At 35.3% G+C, this 18,002-nt stretch overlaps 1 protein-coding gene across 1 annotated transcript; it reads left to right on the forward strand.

Annotated features, from left to right (window-relative positions):
* Positions 1–6,126: 6,126 nt before the first annotated feature.
* On the forward strand, positions 6,127–17,160 carry AGA (aspartylglucosaminidase). Its single transcript, XM_042872157.1, has 9 exons — positions 6,127–6,282; positions 7,978–8,131; positions 8,760–8,872; positions 10,474–10,586; positions 11,422–11,533; positions 12,238–12,313; positions 13,058–13,165; positions 15,398–15,531; positions 16,337–17,160. Exons 1-9 carry the CDS (start codon positions 6,159–6,161, stop codon positions 16,435–16,437), a joined length of 1,035 nt encoding a protein of 344 aa, XP_042728091.1. The 5' UTR covers positions 6,127–6,158; the 3' UTR covers positions 16,438–17,160.
* Positions 17,161–18,002: the final 842 nt, after the last annotated feature.

Raw genomic sequence — 18,002 nt, forward strand, 5'->3', positions numbered from 1 at the left:
TCTATTTTGAAACTTGATCATTTTATTTTATTGAGTCGTAATAAGGCATTTTATACCATAGCAGCTCAAAATTAAGAGCTGTTTGGATGGAGGTCTATACAGCAACTCCATAGTTTAAGTATGGCATTATTCTTTATATGACTTTATATTAAGTTTTAGGATATTCCAAATATGCTAAGTGAAACAAAGTCCTAATAACTTTCTGCTTTTCTATAACATAATCTGCCAATTTGAGCAGGTTATTTAAATATGTGTATGTACACTTATGTACAGGAAATTTCTGCGGGAAAAACAGCAAAAGGCCGTATTGTGTTCAGTGCTACCAGTGGTAAAATGTAACAAATGTATTGCATTTTCTATTCACTATTTTTATGAAGGTTTTGAAGCTTTTTAATCAAAATTCCAGAATTAATCCCCATTATTTCATTCAAAAAATATATTTAATAGATAAACCCAAGAAAGTCAGATAATATACATTCTAATTCAAGTCTTTTATTATTCCAGTCTCTTATTATTATTATGCCTCTGTTTATCACTCAAATTAATGGTGCTTAAGTTGCGTAAGACTGGTTTAATAAAATAGAATAACTGGTGAATAAACTAAAAACTAAGCAGAAAGGAGGGTGCAACCACCATTTCTAAACATATGAATAATAATTTAGGTAACAGACATGCATTAAAATGTATATCCTAGAAATAAAAAAGCAATGACAAGTGATCTGTAACAATATGGAAATATAAATCTATGAAATTCAGCTCTTTTAAGTAAAGCCTACATGATGAGGCTACCTTTCTGAATAGATCTACAGATGTTATAGTTATGGTGATTGGCAAGGTTGTAAACTTTCAAATTTTTGAGCTGAATTAGATTTGCTTCTAAATAAAGAAGAACTCAAAGGCTACTGGGAGAATGAACAGACAGTAAGGACACTGGACTTTTCCAACAGGAATTTTTAGCTTAGTGATGCTTTTGATTAACATTTTAGAAGATCATTTTTATCTGAAAAGGTACATATGAAAGGGTTCATGAAAGTCAAGACAATGAAAAGATAACTATAGAGAATCCTAAGCTGATTTAGTAATAGCTACCCTGTATGCCATTACATGTATTGCTTCCAACTAATTGAGTCCCAGGTCAGAAGGAAAGATATGCGTCCCTTTTTTTAAATGACCTTATACACCCTGCATGGCATAGAGCTCCAGGCAATAACCTATGTATCTCTTAGTTGAATTAATTCTGCTGATGACTACTGACTACTCTGAGAGAGTAGTCATTTACCGCATACTTTTCCAAAAAAGCCAGTGGGACCATCTACACCAGTGAAGGTCTGACAGTCAGTTCAACTATTATTTATTCAAAATCTGAATTCATATTTATAATACAAAAGCAATATAGCCTAAACTTTCAGTGCATCTCTAAAATCTAAATCCAGAATGCAATATAAAACCACAACCCTGGAGAGAGGAAGAGACATAGTATATTGAGATTTATCTAGGCAATGTGGTGAATTTAACACATGAATTTATTCCAAAAGTGGATGTCAAAGACAGCAAATGTAAGAAACGATTCCTTTTCCTGAAGAAAAAGCTTCTGAATTTGAGAAACAGTTACATTGGATGAAAACACACAAAATTAGAAGAAAAACTGCTGCTCTTGTGTCATTCTATGCAATCTCCTTTATATTCTTTGGTTCTGCAATGATGTGACCATGAAAGGTTGAGATTATTATACTCAAACAATCAGGTTAACTCTTCACAAAATAAGTAAACCCAAACTCATAGCTGCTGCTGTTGGCTTGCCCTGTTGTCTCCAGGCATCATATCCTATGATTTAATCAATATAAAGGTCAATTTCTGGCACAAAAGTGAACTCAAAACGTAGTGCTAGCTCATAACTTTGTATTTCTGTGCTTTGTATCTCAGTCAATTCATCTTAAAATATACTTGGTAAAATGCTATCTAGAGAGTTTTTGTCAGACATTCAAGCTTGTCTGTCTGAAGGCAAAATAAGATGCAATTTCCACTTAATAACCCCTGTCATTAGGATCTGAGTCCAGAGAAATTTCCAAAGGACAATAACTGAATGGATGGTATGAAATGGTTGAATGGCTGAAATAGTTTCTCAAAATGACTTTGACCTGATTTGTACACTTCTGCAGTAGCTTGGAAGAGCTGCAGAGCTGAAGACAGATTTAATTCAGACATCACCAAGTAAAAACTAGCACTTTACAACTACATATCCCCATTCTTAAAATGTCTTTAACATTTTTCAACCATGTTTACATGGAATATTGCATGGCTGTGACAACTCAGCAGCTGTATGTAGATGAACTTCAGTATGAGACACAGAAGCCAGAATAAAACAAGAGCAATACAGAAGTATACACAGACTAACAAGGGAATATATGGAAAGGTACAGAAGGTACTAGTGTGTCCTAAGCAACAGTTATTTACTGCAGAGAAAACACTTTGGACAGAGAACTCTGTAGACATCACACAGTTTTCTTTTTGAAATCAGGGTTCAAAAATTGTAAATTACCTACCAGAGAAATTACCTGTTACTTTATAGTGTTCTAACCCTGAAAACACCACAGTGTTTTACATATTGATATGCTCTCTAGTCTTAGACAATGGTAACTCAAAGGCAATCCTATTTAAAAGTCTTGGTAGACGTAGTCAAATCACCTGAAATAGACATGGATGTTCTAAGCTGCTACATGTATTTATAATAGAAGTTTCTGGTTAACTTCCTCTTAACATTGAGAGCTTTAAACATGATCACTAACAAAGTTGAGACAACTTTCAGAGTTCAAGGAAGCAAACAGTAACTTGCTGTATTTGTCCAACAACTTTATTATTGCCATGGATCACATTTATGAAGACATCATAAAGTTACAAACAGTTGTAATAAAAAAGCAGTTTCAACAATGTAAAGTGGCCCATTACCTGTTCCATATGACAAATTTATTATTGCAGTGGACAAGTGCAACAACTGTGGGAAATAAATATATTTCACCTAGCTTGTTTTGAGACAGAACACTGCAACAGGCCAAAACAGTACTGTGTGAACATGATATTCTGTAATACATAATAATTATTTTGAGGTTAAAAAGTAAGAATGTAATCTATGGCAATTGAGCAACACGATTAAAAACATAGGCAACAAAAAACAGCTTTAGCAATGGATATACAAATATTAATTGTTGTTTAGATACCATTAATAGTTGTGTGGTTATTTTAATCAGCATCTGTATTTTTTCTTATTACATATATTAACGCGCATTAATGTATCATCAAGGAGTGCAAAACTAGGACACACCAGTGCTGCATGCTGTACAAACTGAAAATAAAATGGCAACATTTATCCAAAAGAGCTTACAGCTTAAAAGTGCAAGTAAAACACACATAACACAAGGAAAAAGAAGAAGATAAGAAAACACAAAGAAAGTGCGGGAAGCAAAAGGTCTTGATAATCCTCTGACTTCAACATTGCACATTTTGACAGATCTCAAGCTGATGTTGAGTTTTAAGAATGATTCAGAGGAGGATAACTAAGTAGCTTTGAAAATAAAATGAAATAAATAAATTTGAAAAATATGTACAAAGGGCTCTTCTCACACTATTCCTAAGAGAGAGCATAAAAGTATTTCCTAGAAGATTTAATAGGCAGATGAAGGGGATATCCATGATAAATAAATCTCTCCAACTCTTCCAGTATCATTTGGTCAATGAGAGTAAATATGTAGCAAGAGACAAAGCCATGAAAGGCATCAGAGGGAAAAAGAAAAGATTTCAAAAATGGAGAGCACACATTTACCCAAAGCATAAAACTGCAGCTTAGGGTAATTCAAAAATGCATTTTAATTGCAAGCAAGATGGATTCAAAATTCTAAGCTTCATAGCAAATGTTTATCAAACAGTTAATAATTTTTATTAAGAAAATTACTCTCAAGTTTGCTTTCTACATGGTTGTATATGTTAATATTCAAATGTGTAAATAAAATCAAGATAAAACTGTAAACAAATAAAAAATATATTAAAATACTTAATTAGATTTCAAAGCACACTTAGGAAAAATTGAGACAGCAAAAAGGAGCTAGGCATGCACTTTCGAACAGGTGGTGCTAAGTTAGGTCACACAGATATAATTGAGGTCAGATTATGGTCACTGTAGGCATAGACACACTCCATGAAAGAGGTGAATTTCTTCTAGTATTTTTTCATTAATTACTCAGTGCCATTTGATCTCAGTGCTTTCTGTTGTAGATCCTCTCAGTAATCCCTTGTGAAGCCTTTCTCTAGAATATTATGAATATTGTGAAGCCTTTATCTAGAATATTATTTCAATATTACACATTTGAGGAAAGATTCTGATAAGTGAACCACTGATTTGCTTTCCAGCTGCAGAAACACTTAAAAGTCTCACCATTTATTTATTTACAGGCTGTCAGGTATTAGTATCAGGACACGAAGGACATTTTTACTTTTGGGTAGGAAGAACTGACTGGAAAGACCACCTAATTTTCATGACAATACAAACAAATTTTAAATTCAAAGACCATTTTTAAGTACTTTGTATCAGAGACAGAGGTTAAATCAGGCATCCAGGTAGATGTGGCATAACTGACTCATGGAGTTTGACACATACTGGGAAAATCATTCTCACAATTTAGTATATAAAACCAGAATAATACTATCAACCCAGCTGATAATCAAGATGTCAGCCAGAAGGGATTATGGTTGGCCTAGTGGCAGAGTTTTATTAGTTCATAATGGTTAATTTTATCTGGTTAAAAGAAAACAATATTTGAAAAACATCATGAATGTATCAACTTTAAGAGCAAGTTTGATTATATTTTCCTCTTCACTTATTACTTGAATTACTTTGCCAAAAATCTTGTTCTCTGTTTTCCTTCAGCTCACATTAAATCAGATTTTTTATTTTGGCCCTTATTTCTTCCCTAAAAGCTTTATGGAGAAATACATGACAGAAATAGTAATATCAAAATAGTAATATCAGAAACAAATCAGCCAACAGTGCTTACTTGAGTAGAGTTTTCTCTGGGTTACCTGCATTTTTACTGTAGGGAACTGGCAGAAACCAAGGTCATTATTACTAAACTCAGACTCAATAGTGTAACTATATTTTATTACTTTCTGACTTCTGTTGTAAAGGATAGTACATTTGTTTTGTGACCACCATTTAATTCCAAAGAGTGTGAATCATTTGGTGCAATAAAAATCATATTGCTTTAGGCTTACTCAGCCAGCTTGGGCACACTTACAATTTATGCATACCTACAATTTTTGATCTTGTCATGCACATGAGATTTACAATAAGGAGTTACTGTAAATACAAGATCTGCTACAGTGATGGTAAAGTGTAACTGAGGTTGGCTCAGTGTCATAGAATCATCATAGAATGGCTTTGGGTGGGTGGTCCCTAATGACCACCCAGTTCCACCTCCGACCATGGGCTGTGTGCTCCCACCAGCAGGCTGCCCAAGGCACACCTGGCTTGGCCATGGGCGTCTCCAAGAATGAGGCATCCACAACCTCTTTGGGCAGCTTATCCAGCACCTCACCACTCTCTGAGTAAAAAATGTCTTGCTAACATCTAATTAAAACCTCCTCCCTTTTAATTTAAAGCCCTTCCTCTTTGTTCCATCGCTATCAGACCATGTAAAAAGTCAGTCCCCCTTCTGCCTGCAAGCTCCCTTCTGCACTGGAAAGCTGCGATGAGTTTTTGTTTTGTTTATCGCAAAGAACTGAGGACACTAAGCTGAACTTTTCTTTCTTTTTCCTATTTTTTTCTTTTTTGTTTGTTTTGTTTGTTTGTTTCATCAAGTAGTGTATTTTATCTCTACTCCCTCTGGTAGAAGCAGAAGCCACGGTTTTTAACGCTGCTGCCGAGCAACTGCCTGAACACAGCCAGCCCTGAATGCACACGCAGTCAGCTAAAGTCCCTTAGTCCACGCACGTGCTTTATGGCTTTGCAATGCAAGGGGACATCTCGGCGACCGCCGTCCGCAGCAGTCCGCCCAACGCCCGGTCTGCCTGCAGCGGCTGCCTGCTACCACGACCGGGCCCCGCGCATGCGCGGCTTCCCCCCCCCTCCCACGCCATGTCGTGGAAGCGCCGCCGGGCGGAGCGCAGTGATGGCGACGGCGGTAGTCTGCCTTGTACTGATTGCTCTGCAGCTGGTGGGCCCGTGTGGGGTGGCCGGCGCCGCTCTGCCCCTAGTCATCAACACTTGGGCGTTTAGGAAGGCCACAGAGACAGGTGTTCTGGCGGGGGAGGGGGTCTGGGGCAGTGCCGGCCGCTGGGTGCTCGTCTTGCGGAACGGCCGCTGGCGTGTTTGGGGGATGCTCGGGGAGCTGGTGGGGGGGGGGGTCGGGTCGGGTCGGCAGACGTCTCATTAAAGGGCTGCGGTGTGATACTGGGATCACTCCTGTTAATCACTACTAATAATGGTTTGCCTAGTGCAAGTCTGCCGGCATAAATGTGCATAGTGATTTAAAGGGGCTTATAGGTTGTTTTAGCATAGTTGGGTTGTAAGTAACTCTTTAGGGAAGTCGTGAAATGAGTTACCTATGAAGCTTTGTGTCAGTCACGAGTGAAATACTGACTGGAGAACTGCAAGGCCTTCGTTTTGCAGCTTTTAAAAACCTGTGAAGACTGCTCCCAGCAGTGGATGGAGTAGGAATTGGAGCAGTACTCCCCACGTTCATTAAAGACACTTATATGCAGAGCTGGGTGCTAGGCTTCCTTACTTTTTCCTTGCTGTTTGTTTGTTTTGCCCTTGGCCAGTTTTCATGCAATTGCATTCAGTGTTGATGAAGGTAGGAAGTTCTGTGCAAATGGGCATAAGAACTTATGGTAAGGGTGACAGAGCACTGCAACAGGCCACCCAAAGGGGTTGCAGAGTCTCCTTCTCTGGCGATATTCAAGATCTGCACGGACGTCTACCTGTGCAGCCTGGTCTAGGGAGCCTGCTTTGGCAGGGGGTTAGACTAGTGATCTCTAGAGGTCCCTTCCAACCCCTACAATTCTGTGAATGTGTGAGATGGAACATCTGGAGGTGGCTGTGACTGAGTAATGTGTTTCTTCTGCCTGTACTGTGTATGGCAGATGTGGAGCACCAGAGCCAGCAGCAGGAGGAGGAAATAGGATTGCAACCACCGGTAGCAGCAAGCTCAGGCATCCTGGAAATGCTGCCTGAGGTTCAACGTTGTGAAATGCTGCACATGTACAGAGCCTACAGGCCCAGTTTATTGAAGTTGTGTACAGCTGGCACATCTGTGATGTCTTAAAAAACAGTGCAATCAGCTAGATGGTGAAGAATAGAAGACTGAGAGTTGAACAAGGGAAGGTGTAGACTGCTATTTGTTTGTTCTTACATGGTTACTGATGAGCTTTTAGATCGCTTTTAAATCTTCAGATCTTTCTATTCTGCAGTTTTGTTTTGGTGAAAGTTTTGCTTAGCCTGCTTCACCCTCCAACTCCCCATTAAAAAAAACTTTAAAATAGATACCAGTACAGAGTTTGTTGGTTCTGAATAGAGGCTATTTAATATATAGGAGTTTGTATCATTATTAAATAGTATATAAATAACACATAAATATAATTATTAAATAAAAGTAATAAACAATAAATAATAATTAAACAATACATTAATAACAATACATTCTCAGTCAGAGAAAAAAAAAAAGCTTTGTTTCTCAGTCAGAAACACTGATTAGATATTAAAAAACAAAAACACAACAGTGCTTAGAAAATTAATAATTTATCCTGAATATGTGTTTATATTTTGCCTATATTTAATTTACAAGTAATAGTGATATGAGGTCATTTTTGTTTGTTTGTTTTAAATCCACATATATAGAGCATTTTCATAGTATCCATCTAGAAAACAGTCTTAAAGCAGTACTGGAGACTATTTTCATTGGTGACCTTGAATTATTTTGTTGATTACAGCATGGAGAACATTACAGTTGGGTGGTTCAGAGCTGGATGCTGTTGAGAAAGGCTGTGGTCAGTGTGAGATTGACCAGTGCGACGGGAGTGTGGGATATGGAGGAAGCCCAGATGAAAGTGGGGAAACAACACTGGATGCAATGATTATGGATGGGTAAGATAGAAGGGGGAAAAAAAAAATCTCTGTAATTTTTAACACATTTTAATGTGAAATTTGTCACAGTGGTACTGGTTTAACTATGGGCAAGTTCTTCTTTCACTTAGTGGAAGAACAACCAAGTGTGTCTATTAGGGAATTTTTGCACTTCCGCAATCCAGCTCTTGATAAATAGTTGTGAAGGGAAGAGTTTGTAGCATACTAAGCTTTCCCTTTAGATTAATTCTGTAAGCGTTTCACTTCCACAACCATTGTCTTCTGTACTCTGTTTACCGTTTTAGGCTGTCCTGCTTAGAAAGTAATTGCTGCTGTTTGGTTTGGCTATGAATTTGTGTAACAAAGTAGTTACCCTATCGAAAATATTATTCTAGATAAAGTAACTGTTACTTGGGCAACATCCCCCAACCTATGCAAGGTTCCAATGTATCAATGTACATGTGAATTTCTTGTCCCCTAATGTGGTGCCCACCTATTTGTGGTGCAGGACAATTAAAGCAATACGTTAAAGTAACAGATTTTTCAGTTTACACAAAGAAAGATTTTGCCAAATACAAAATACAAATTATGCAACTTTTTTTTTTTTTTTTTTTTTTTTTAATAAGTTCTAAATATGTCTTGCTTCCAGCAACACTATGGAAGTTGGGGCAGTTGCAGATCTCAAACATGTGAAAAATGCAATTGGTGTAGCACGAAAGGTCATTGAGCACACTAAGCATACATTATTAGTGGGAGAGTCAGGTAATTATTCCTTTTACTTTTTCTGAGTCTTAACCTCTTTATGTTATAAAATTGTCATTTGTTAATCTTGAGTGGAGGTATTCCCTGACAAACAAGTAAATCTTGTTAAATAGTGCTGAAATGTTTATCATTACATGTGTATGAATTAGATTTTAATCCATCATTTCCACATGAAAAGAAAAATATAGCTTTATGATATTTTACCAATTTAACTCCAATTATTAACTTGTAATCCCAAGGTTTAGCTAATAATACTGAGCAGATATAAAAATGATTTCATTCAACATACTGTAGAAACTGAAGCTGCTAGCTGCAAATATTTCATTTAAAATCAGAGAGTAACTGTCTAAAGAATGACAGAAATAAGATGCTACAGTGCCATATTACTATTTTAGTGTATATTGAGCACAAATACTATATTTATATATATAGGTTTTTATAGTTTAAGAGCAGTTGTGAAGATCTGAATATAGAAAATCACTTTAGGAGGTGTGTTCTTGGGCATCGTAAAGGAGCAAAATTGCAAGCTTGAGGAATAGTTTAGGTTTTAAAGAACAAGCTGCTGCTTTTAGAATAACAATAGCTTCAGAAGAATATATGTTGCAGAAAAATATTGGATAGTTAATGAAAGGTTACTTAGCTCATCACTGAAGATTTTTAAAACGTATGGGGCTGCTCCAAAAGAAATGTCTACGCAACAGTTGAAGTTGGGACTTAAAAAGAGATGTTTGAACTTTAAAAATTTGTGATAAAATACAAGATTCTTGAAGATTTTAATGTGTACAGAATGATAGAGAAATTAATGCAACCCAGCTTTTTCTATTACTCTGCAGAGGAGTAAAGTATGGCAATAGAGCAGGTGATGACTGTTTTGATAGAAGACATGAAAAAAGGGAGATGGATTTGCAGATGCTATTTAATTCAAGCACTTGGCCAGTTAGGTTGCAAGTGGCTTTGGCAAGAGATTTGATAGTGCTGAGAAAAAAAATTAGGTGGTAAAGAGAAGGAATAAATGTTCAGAAAGTTCCATTGCCAATTGCAAGCAAATATCAGAGTACTTTAAAGAAACGGAAGAATTAAATACTGATTTAAATTATATTTTCCAGTTTAGGAAAATAATTATTTGCATAATGAAGTCATGTGGACAAGGCTGTTATTTTCAGTTATACCAACGCAGAACTGAGTCTGGTGAGGTAGATTCAGTGCAGAATAATTACAAGTGAGAAAAAAACATAATTTTGGTTATCGTCTGCTGGGAAATTTTCAGTTTTGTCTCAAATAGACTGGAGAGTTTCATAATCACTGTGAGGCTGACCTTTTCTTCTTTTGTTCTTGCAATACTTAGACCAATATCCGAGTGAGAAAGTTCAGACAAGAAAAAATAACAACACTGCTTCTTGGAATAGAAACAGAGCTTCAGAAGTCATGAAAGGATGATGGACAAACATACATGTGCACGATTTTATTAAAAAAAGTATTTTTTTTAGAATTGTAAACATCAATGTGTTTCATAAGAAGATGCCATTTTTCCATTATTCTATGTGTAAAGAGGCTTTGATAGCATCTGTATTTAAGATTTTGTTTTGTTTTTGTTTTTAAAGCCTCCCTGTTTGCCGTACGCATGGGGTTTCCATATGAAGATCTAACTACCCAAAGATCTCTTTCAGTGTATTCAAGGTGGCTTAATCAAAGCTGTCAGCCAAACTACTGGAAGGTACAATGCAGTCACGGTAAAGGGTGGTATTTGGTAGCCACAGTAATATTACTGCAACATTACCTCTTCCTTTCAGCTTGATGTTGATGTTTTGCTTTTGCACATGTGGAAAATAACTGTTCCATGTAATACACAGAACAAACCTGGATTTATCAAATGCTTGGACTCAGGAGGAGTATATGTATAGATCCTACTTCTTAAATCTTGCAGTTTTGACCTTGCTTGCAAAGAGTTTTGCAAATATATATATATACGTATTTATTTAAATCTCTAAATTTGGGCAGAACTTTTCGTGCTAAACAAAGCAGTGAGAGTACTTTCTGATGCATGGATAAGTATCTGGAATGGAATCTTACAGTAGAAGTTAGCTGCCATAAATACAGTGGCTTTATGCAGAACTGTGTCAGATCAGTGCAGCTGTGTGTGTTAAACTTGCCTTTTGTGATGGGCTTACTTTATTTTAGTGTAGCTATTGCAGGTTTGTGTTTTGCAGTGTCTTTTTTGTTTCTTGTACCTAAAATGCTGCATTGCTGAGCCATTTTAAACCAATACATATTCTCATTTTTAATTGTGAAAAAAAATCTTCATTTTGCTGAAGAATGAACTTTTTTGACCACTCTGTTAAGCAAAAGAGAATATCTAGTTTCATTAACAGTTTACTTGAAAAACCTTTTCACCTGATAATACGAGAAGTCAGTCTTCATTCTTTAAGTAAACCAAGTGTAGAGCATCAGTACAGCTGCAGGATTGTGTACTAGTTTATAGATATTGAGTGCAACATTTTCACATTAATCTGTTATAAAGTAAAATTTATTATTCGTGCATATAATTACAGAATGTGGTACCAGATTCTTCAAAATCCTGTGGACCATATAAGCGGCTTGAAAAAGTTTCATTTGAAGAAGAGACCATTTCACAAAGAAACATTCATAATCACGATACTATTGGTAACAGCTTTTTGGTAACTCTGATCCTATTTTTTTCCTCATTCCTCTGTTGATCGACTCATGCTGAGTTTAAAGCAAAGTATTTGATATAAAAACTGAATTCATAATCCTTCATTCCTATTTATAGTGATTTCAAGACTGCGTTATTTATTTGTTAGGATCAAGTTCCTAAACATAAGATATATTTTTCCAGTGCACTGGCTGCACAGCCACTGCCTTCCTCTTTTGTTCTCTCTTACTTGTTATTATCTTATGCTTCTCCCTCAGACACTTTAGCACACCAGGCTGGACAAGTATATATGCTTAGAAAACTGATTAAGGCTAAGAATAGTTATTTTTATCTTGACTGTAGTTAACTTAGGTCACGTGTCCCATGTAGCTATCAGACTAACTTAAAAGGCTTTGCAGAAGTGAGAGAAATGAGTAAAAACTTAGACTTGTTGCCAAAGGCAGTTTGTCAAATTGTTCTTAAACGTATAAAATAAAGCATACTTACATTTTTCTTCTATTCTGTTTACAGAATAGGAAAAGTTTACAAATAACTTCAAGAATACAATTTTTCTGTATTTCAGTACTTCAGCATATTGATAACTTTTAAAAGTCTGTATACTGTTGTTCTATTTGATGGTAAGACATAAAGTGACGATTTAACAAATTGCTCTGCAGTGTGTCTGAGTATGTTTCATACATGTTGAAAATTTTAGGTATGGTTGTGATTGGTAAGAGTGGAACCGTTGTTTCTGGGACATCTACTAATGGTGGCGTCCACAAAATTCCAGGGTTAGTATCTCTAATTTTGCTAAGAAAGTTTGTTTTTCATTTCCTGTGTTAAGCTTATGTTAAGGTGAAACAGCATGTATTTTAGAGAGTGACATTCATGAAATCATCTTAGTTATTGCAAGGCACTACCATAAATCCAAATGCTCAGAAACAGATACAGCATGTGTGAAGAACTATTTGTTTTTCTGGTTGTTTTAATTGCCCATGCAGGCATACAAAAAACTGAAATTCATTACTAGAAATGAGTGAGCCTTTTTGAAAGGTGCACATTCTCTAAGTAAATGTGTATAGAATCGGAGCCTCAGGCCTGTATTTTGTCTTTGAGATTTTTTGCCCCAATTAGGAATTGTGTTTTTCTACCAATTCAAACAACTTCTGGATATAGCAAGAGTTACTGAACATAGTAGTTGCCCTAGCTGCTCATTGTTGCCCACTGGCTAAACCTTACCAACCCAACTATATTCAGGATGATAACAAAGAGGCATACACTGAAGGTGGACTAAGCCTCAGATCAGTAAAGTTATCACGGATCTCAGTGGTTTTTATGACAAGACTGTTCTGTTCTCCTGTTCTGTTTAATGCTAACCCAGCTGGAGGTGATTAAGTTGACAAAGTTAAAGGTGTACTCAAGCCATAAGAACTTTCTGATATCAGATCAAGAGCTATTACATTAGTATAATCTCACTGGTATTAGTAAATTTCGGTTCTCTTTAGTAAAATACTTTTCTTCATTGTTCACTGCAGTCGTGTTGGAGATTCTCCAATAGCTGGAGCAGGATCCTATGCTGATAGCACAGCTGGAGGAGCTGCAGCCACTGGAGATGGTGACACCATGATGCGTTTCTTACCCAGGTTTGTCCTTAGGGCAGACTTTGCTAGCTTTCAGAAGCAAAATGGAAGCTCAGCTAATTGTGTAGTTGACTGAAAGATTGTTTGACTTATTGGTTCTTGAAGTGGGAGAGAAAGGAATGTAAGGGGGAAGAATAGTAGCAAGATCAAGTCATCCTTACAACTTAACACTGAAATTCTGCCTAGCTGAGAGCAGACAGGCAGCAGTAACGTGTGTATTACCAACCTGCATGTTCTTTAACAGAACAGATGAGCTTTTTCTCCGAAGTGTTTTGCTATGGGAGAAATAAGTCTTATAAACTGTAGAAAATATGATGAGTGACTCTTGGATTACCAAGGAATGTAGGGAAGTGTCACTGTAAAAAGACTATGTAATATCTAATTTGAAACTGGAAGAGATGGCTTAGTGCTGTCATTGTGGCTGCATAAACTGTAAAATATGTCTGTTTACATCACTGAGTGTTGACAGTCATTCTAGTTGGCCAGTCTCAAAAGGAAAGCTTTATAGTAGCCTAAGCTGAACATAATGAGCACTGATGCTTTATGGAATCTAAAGCAGTGGCCTTCACATTACTCAAGTACTCCTTCTGAAACTCTGGCAGTTATGGATGCCTTCTGACAGATGTATATTTTTAAAAGTTGCAGTCCTGAATGAGTGTGAAACTGTTCCAAGACAGTCTTGAAATAAAAGGCAAAATAATTAACAGAGTTTATTTTTATTTATTTATATTATTTTAAGGAATCACGTACTGACAATAGTTATGAGTTGGATTTCACTATGAGGTTAATCAGTAAAAATGTACATTGTTCCTTAGCGGCCTGAAAAATTTGTTTGTAATGCTTAAAACATTTAATGTTTGCTTCAGTTAGTTTTAGAGAGCTCTGTTAAGACAGTCACAGGTTCCTTGTAGATCAGATCTTACTTAAATTCACGATATTTAAGTGTTCCCAAATAAAAATGAAGACACATTCTCACAAGAATAGAATTGATCTATCAGAAAACCAGGAGGTGTCAAATCAAGGGCAAAATTTCTAATAGTTTCTGACTGCTTTTTTTTTTTTTTTTGAGAAAGTGACATCTTACTTTGTTTTGATTATTGAGGATACCTCTCTGAAATCTAGCTATATGTTTAGATAGTTACAGTTCAATAACTTGAACCATTCCAATTATTATTAAACAACAAAGCTAATAGGGAGTCAGAGAATGCAAGGAAAGGTCTCTTCTGAGGCACTTTGATGGCATCTATAGTTAATGCTATCTGTGGATGAGTGTTTGTTAGTGTAACAAGTTGAGGTATTTATTTATGTATCTTCCATCAAGACAAAATTTAGTGCTGTTTGCTTTTGAGTAAATTATGCATTGTCATTTAATCTTCTGCTTCTGAAAGTAAACAGCAATAAAAGGTTGGATTGTCGGTAGGTTTTACCACTGATGACATCTTGGAAATGCAAGTGATCTATCTCAGAGATCTCTGCCTCTGTTGTCATTTGTAGACTGATGCAAAGGAAATTCATCTTGATTATTTTGCATTTAGAATAAGATTTATTATTATTTTTAAAATATTTTCTTACAAACATTTTGAAGGTAGCTCGGAGTCTTTATCTGAAGATGATGCCTTCATATTTATAAAAGTTTTTTTTTCAATTCTGAGTTTTTTCTGAAACTTGCGTCTCCTGGAAAATATTTTTAATGTTTTATGGAATAAACAAATAGGGGTGAGTTGTGTGTAATTTCATAGGTTGTTTTGGTGTTGTTGTTATTTATTTATTTATTTTTTAACAAATGAGATTGCCTACAGATAGGTCATTTTGAAAACTAGTAATAATTCCTCATGTGAAACTTAGTTATACATTAAAAAATAAAAGCCAGAAACTCTTCAGCTACTTTTTCACAGTTATTAAACTGATCTGTGGCTTAGCCTCTTCTGCTGCAAATGATTAGGTTACCACAGGTTTGGTCTTGCCTTAGAATAGCAAGATATTATAGATGGTAATATAGATATAGATAATAATAGATATAAGATATAGATTTATACCAATAGATGGTATAAATGACATCTTAAAATCCCTTTTAGTACTGTTTTTAATAACACTTTATTGAATAATAATTGCTGATTTGTAGTTTGTTTCCGTAACTCAAAGCACTGTAAATCTCTCAAGGTGATATCTAACCTGAGTTTGGTTAATTGTCTGGATGGGAGGTGTTTTTATTTTATTTTATTTTAATTGCTTTAGCTATCAAGCAGTGGAGTATATGAGGATGGGAACAGACCCGACAGTAGCCTGTCAGAAGGTTATTTCCAGGATTCAGAAGCATGTTCCGAAGTTCTTTGGTGCTGTTATATGTGCCAATACAACTGGAAGTTATGGTATGTGTCTTGCTCAACAGGCAAATACTGTTGACACTGAATAAGTCACAGATAAGCAAACTTTATGGTAGACTTTAAAACAGAAGTCACTTATTGCTCTTTAAATACTGCAGTGATGTGGCCGTTCCTAATATCAAAGGCTGGTCATCAGGACAACTGTCCTCATGTGAAATTGAGATATTTTAATTTCTCCTCTGCATTTTTATATTTCAGATGTTTACAATATTTATGTGAGACTTCATAAAAATCCATAATATTTACAACCTTTATGTGTTCTCCTAGATTGTGTAAGATTAATTTAAAGGTGTTTTTTTTTTTTTTTTTTTTTTTTTTTATAAATATGGCATAAGGCAGGGAGATTGTGTTTCTTAAGCATAGCTTCAAAGCAATCCAAGATCAGTCATTGTGCCAGGCATCTCATTAGCAAACTCTCAGATCAGTAGCAAATATAATTTGCTAATCAACACAGCTTATTTAGTTGGTCTGCTTATTGCCATTCTTTGATCTTTTATTTCGCATAGTTCTGTGTTTAAGAGATTAGAGTTGGAGGAACTCATTAAATTAATCGGGATTGAAAGAGATATATTTTTTTCCTAACTTATGGTACAGTTTTGAGTTGTATTATACAGTAGCACAGTATTTTTACTTTAAATACTTTCAAGATATCTTGTTTTAAACAGATTCTAAAAAAATAATTATACCATTGTGAAAGAATTAGAAATTGGGTGTTTTTTTGCTAGTGTATTTAGATTACAAAGTACTCTAATCCTAAATTTATCAAGTTATGTATTTTTTTCTTCCCTAGGTGCTGCATGTAATAAAATTCCAGGATTCACTCAGTTTCACTTCATGGTTTTTACCCCTTTGCAAAGTCAGTCTGCTGAACAAGTAGTAGATTGCATTTAATTTCTTTTACTCTTTCATCTAAACTTAGAGGGGGAAAGTGCTAAGATTCCCAAGTTATCACTTTTTAAAATATTTATTTGATTTTATTGTTTTGAAATCATGTGAACAAGTATAAATATATGTTGATGTGGATGCTTCGCAGTTCTTAATATGTTCTGTTTTCACATTGTGTAGTGTTGTTAAACTTAAGCTGTAGTTTTTTCATCTCCTTTATTTGCCAAATTATTTCTAAATGATTTCAGGGAGGTATTTTAGAGCAAGATTTAAAAAAAATAGACTCCGTGCACTTTCAGGAAAGTGGATAAAACTGCAGAATTATAGTTAGTGCTGGCATATTCACAGTTAGCACGGAAGGATTCTGCTTTGTTTAAAAATCAACATTTAAGTGAAATGGCTGAAATTAATGTGTCTCACTACTGCAGTCACTTAAGTCGGGAATTTAATAGATGTTACCTTACATCTCAACTACTTTTTGCAAATCTAACAGTCAAACTGTGGTTCTCAATACTGCACGAAGTTATCTATTGCATATTCACTTCCAAGTAATGCCACGTTTCATCCATTTTTTGGGAAGTAGAGATTTGGTCATTTGGAAAAAAGACTTTCAAAAAAGGCTCATGAAGTAGACAGGTAATCATACGGCATGTACAGAGATGAAGTGTCTAACAGCTTTTCTGTGTCTGCTTTCTTAACAGCTAAATAAACAAAAGTAGTGTATAATAACCTCTGTCTAGACATTCACTTTTCCATTTAAAAACAAGTATTTGGCAGAAATATGGAATAAAGGGCAGGAAGGAGAAAGGACTCTGTATCTACACAGGAGATTTATTTTAAGAATGTATAGTTGTTATTCTGAGATTTAGTTCCGGTTTTCCTTTCCCTTGAAAAGAAAATTACATGCAAATGTTAGCAAGCAAGGAAAGAGAATTGAAGAGTAGTGAAGATTTTGAAGTCTCAATTAAAAGATTGAGAAATGAGTGAACTTTTTTTGAAAATAGCTGAAAATGTCTTTGTATGGAGAGGAAATCCTGTTAGTACACGTTTTCAAGGAATGTTGAAATATTTTAATAGTAAATGGGATGTGAGACTGATTTTTCCACATTGTAAATTAAATTATGAATCTTAATCACAGTGATTTGTCACAAGTGTGCTGTGTGCTTACATTTTCCTATAGCATCTTACCACTGCAAACATGGAGTTACTTACCTAAAGCATGGTAGTTAAAGAAAAAAAAACAAAAACAAAAACCACAAAGCTGGTTTAATCACTTTCTTTAGCATCTTGGGGATTGTTTTAGGGGTACATGTGATCTGTGTGCAACCATGAGTTTAATAGGAAAAAATTAAAAAAAAAAAAAAAAAAAAAAAAAAAAGGGGGGTGGAAGTCAAGCAAGCAAAATGAGTACACCTTTTCAAAAACACTTGAATTCTTCTTTGTCTTTAATAAAATACTTTAATACAATGTTTTGGTAATAAAAGCACACTTCAATATATCTTTTTTTAAGTCAGGTTATTTGGTGCTTTTGTACTGTGCCTTAGAATGATTCTTACCTTATGTTCCAAGAT

The sequence above is a fragment of the Lagopus leucura genome, unplaced genomic scaffold, assembly GCF_019238085.1.
Source record: "Lagopus leucura isolate 7727_CA_CO unplaced genomic scaffold, USGS_WTPT01 Super-Scaffold_100004, whole genome shotgun sequence".
NCBI lineage: Eukaryota > Metazoa > Chordata > Aves > Galliformes > Phasianidae > Lagopus > Lagopus leucura.

Coding starts and splice junctions, on each gene's coding strand:
- AGA (XM_042872157.1), top strand. CDS start 6,159: ATGGCGACGGCGGTAGTCTGCCTTGTACTGATTGCTCTGCAGCTGGTG. Junction 6,283..7,977: donor TAGGAAGGCCACAGAGACAG/GTGTTCTGGCGG, acceptor TGTTGATTACAG/CATGGAGAACATTACAGTTG. Junction 8,132..8,759: donor GATGCAATGATTATGGATGG/GTAAGATAGAAG, acceptor TCTTGCTTCCAG/CAACACTATGGAAGTTGGGG.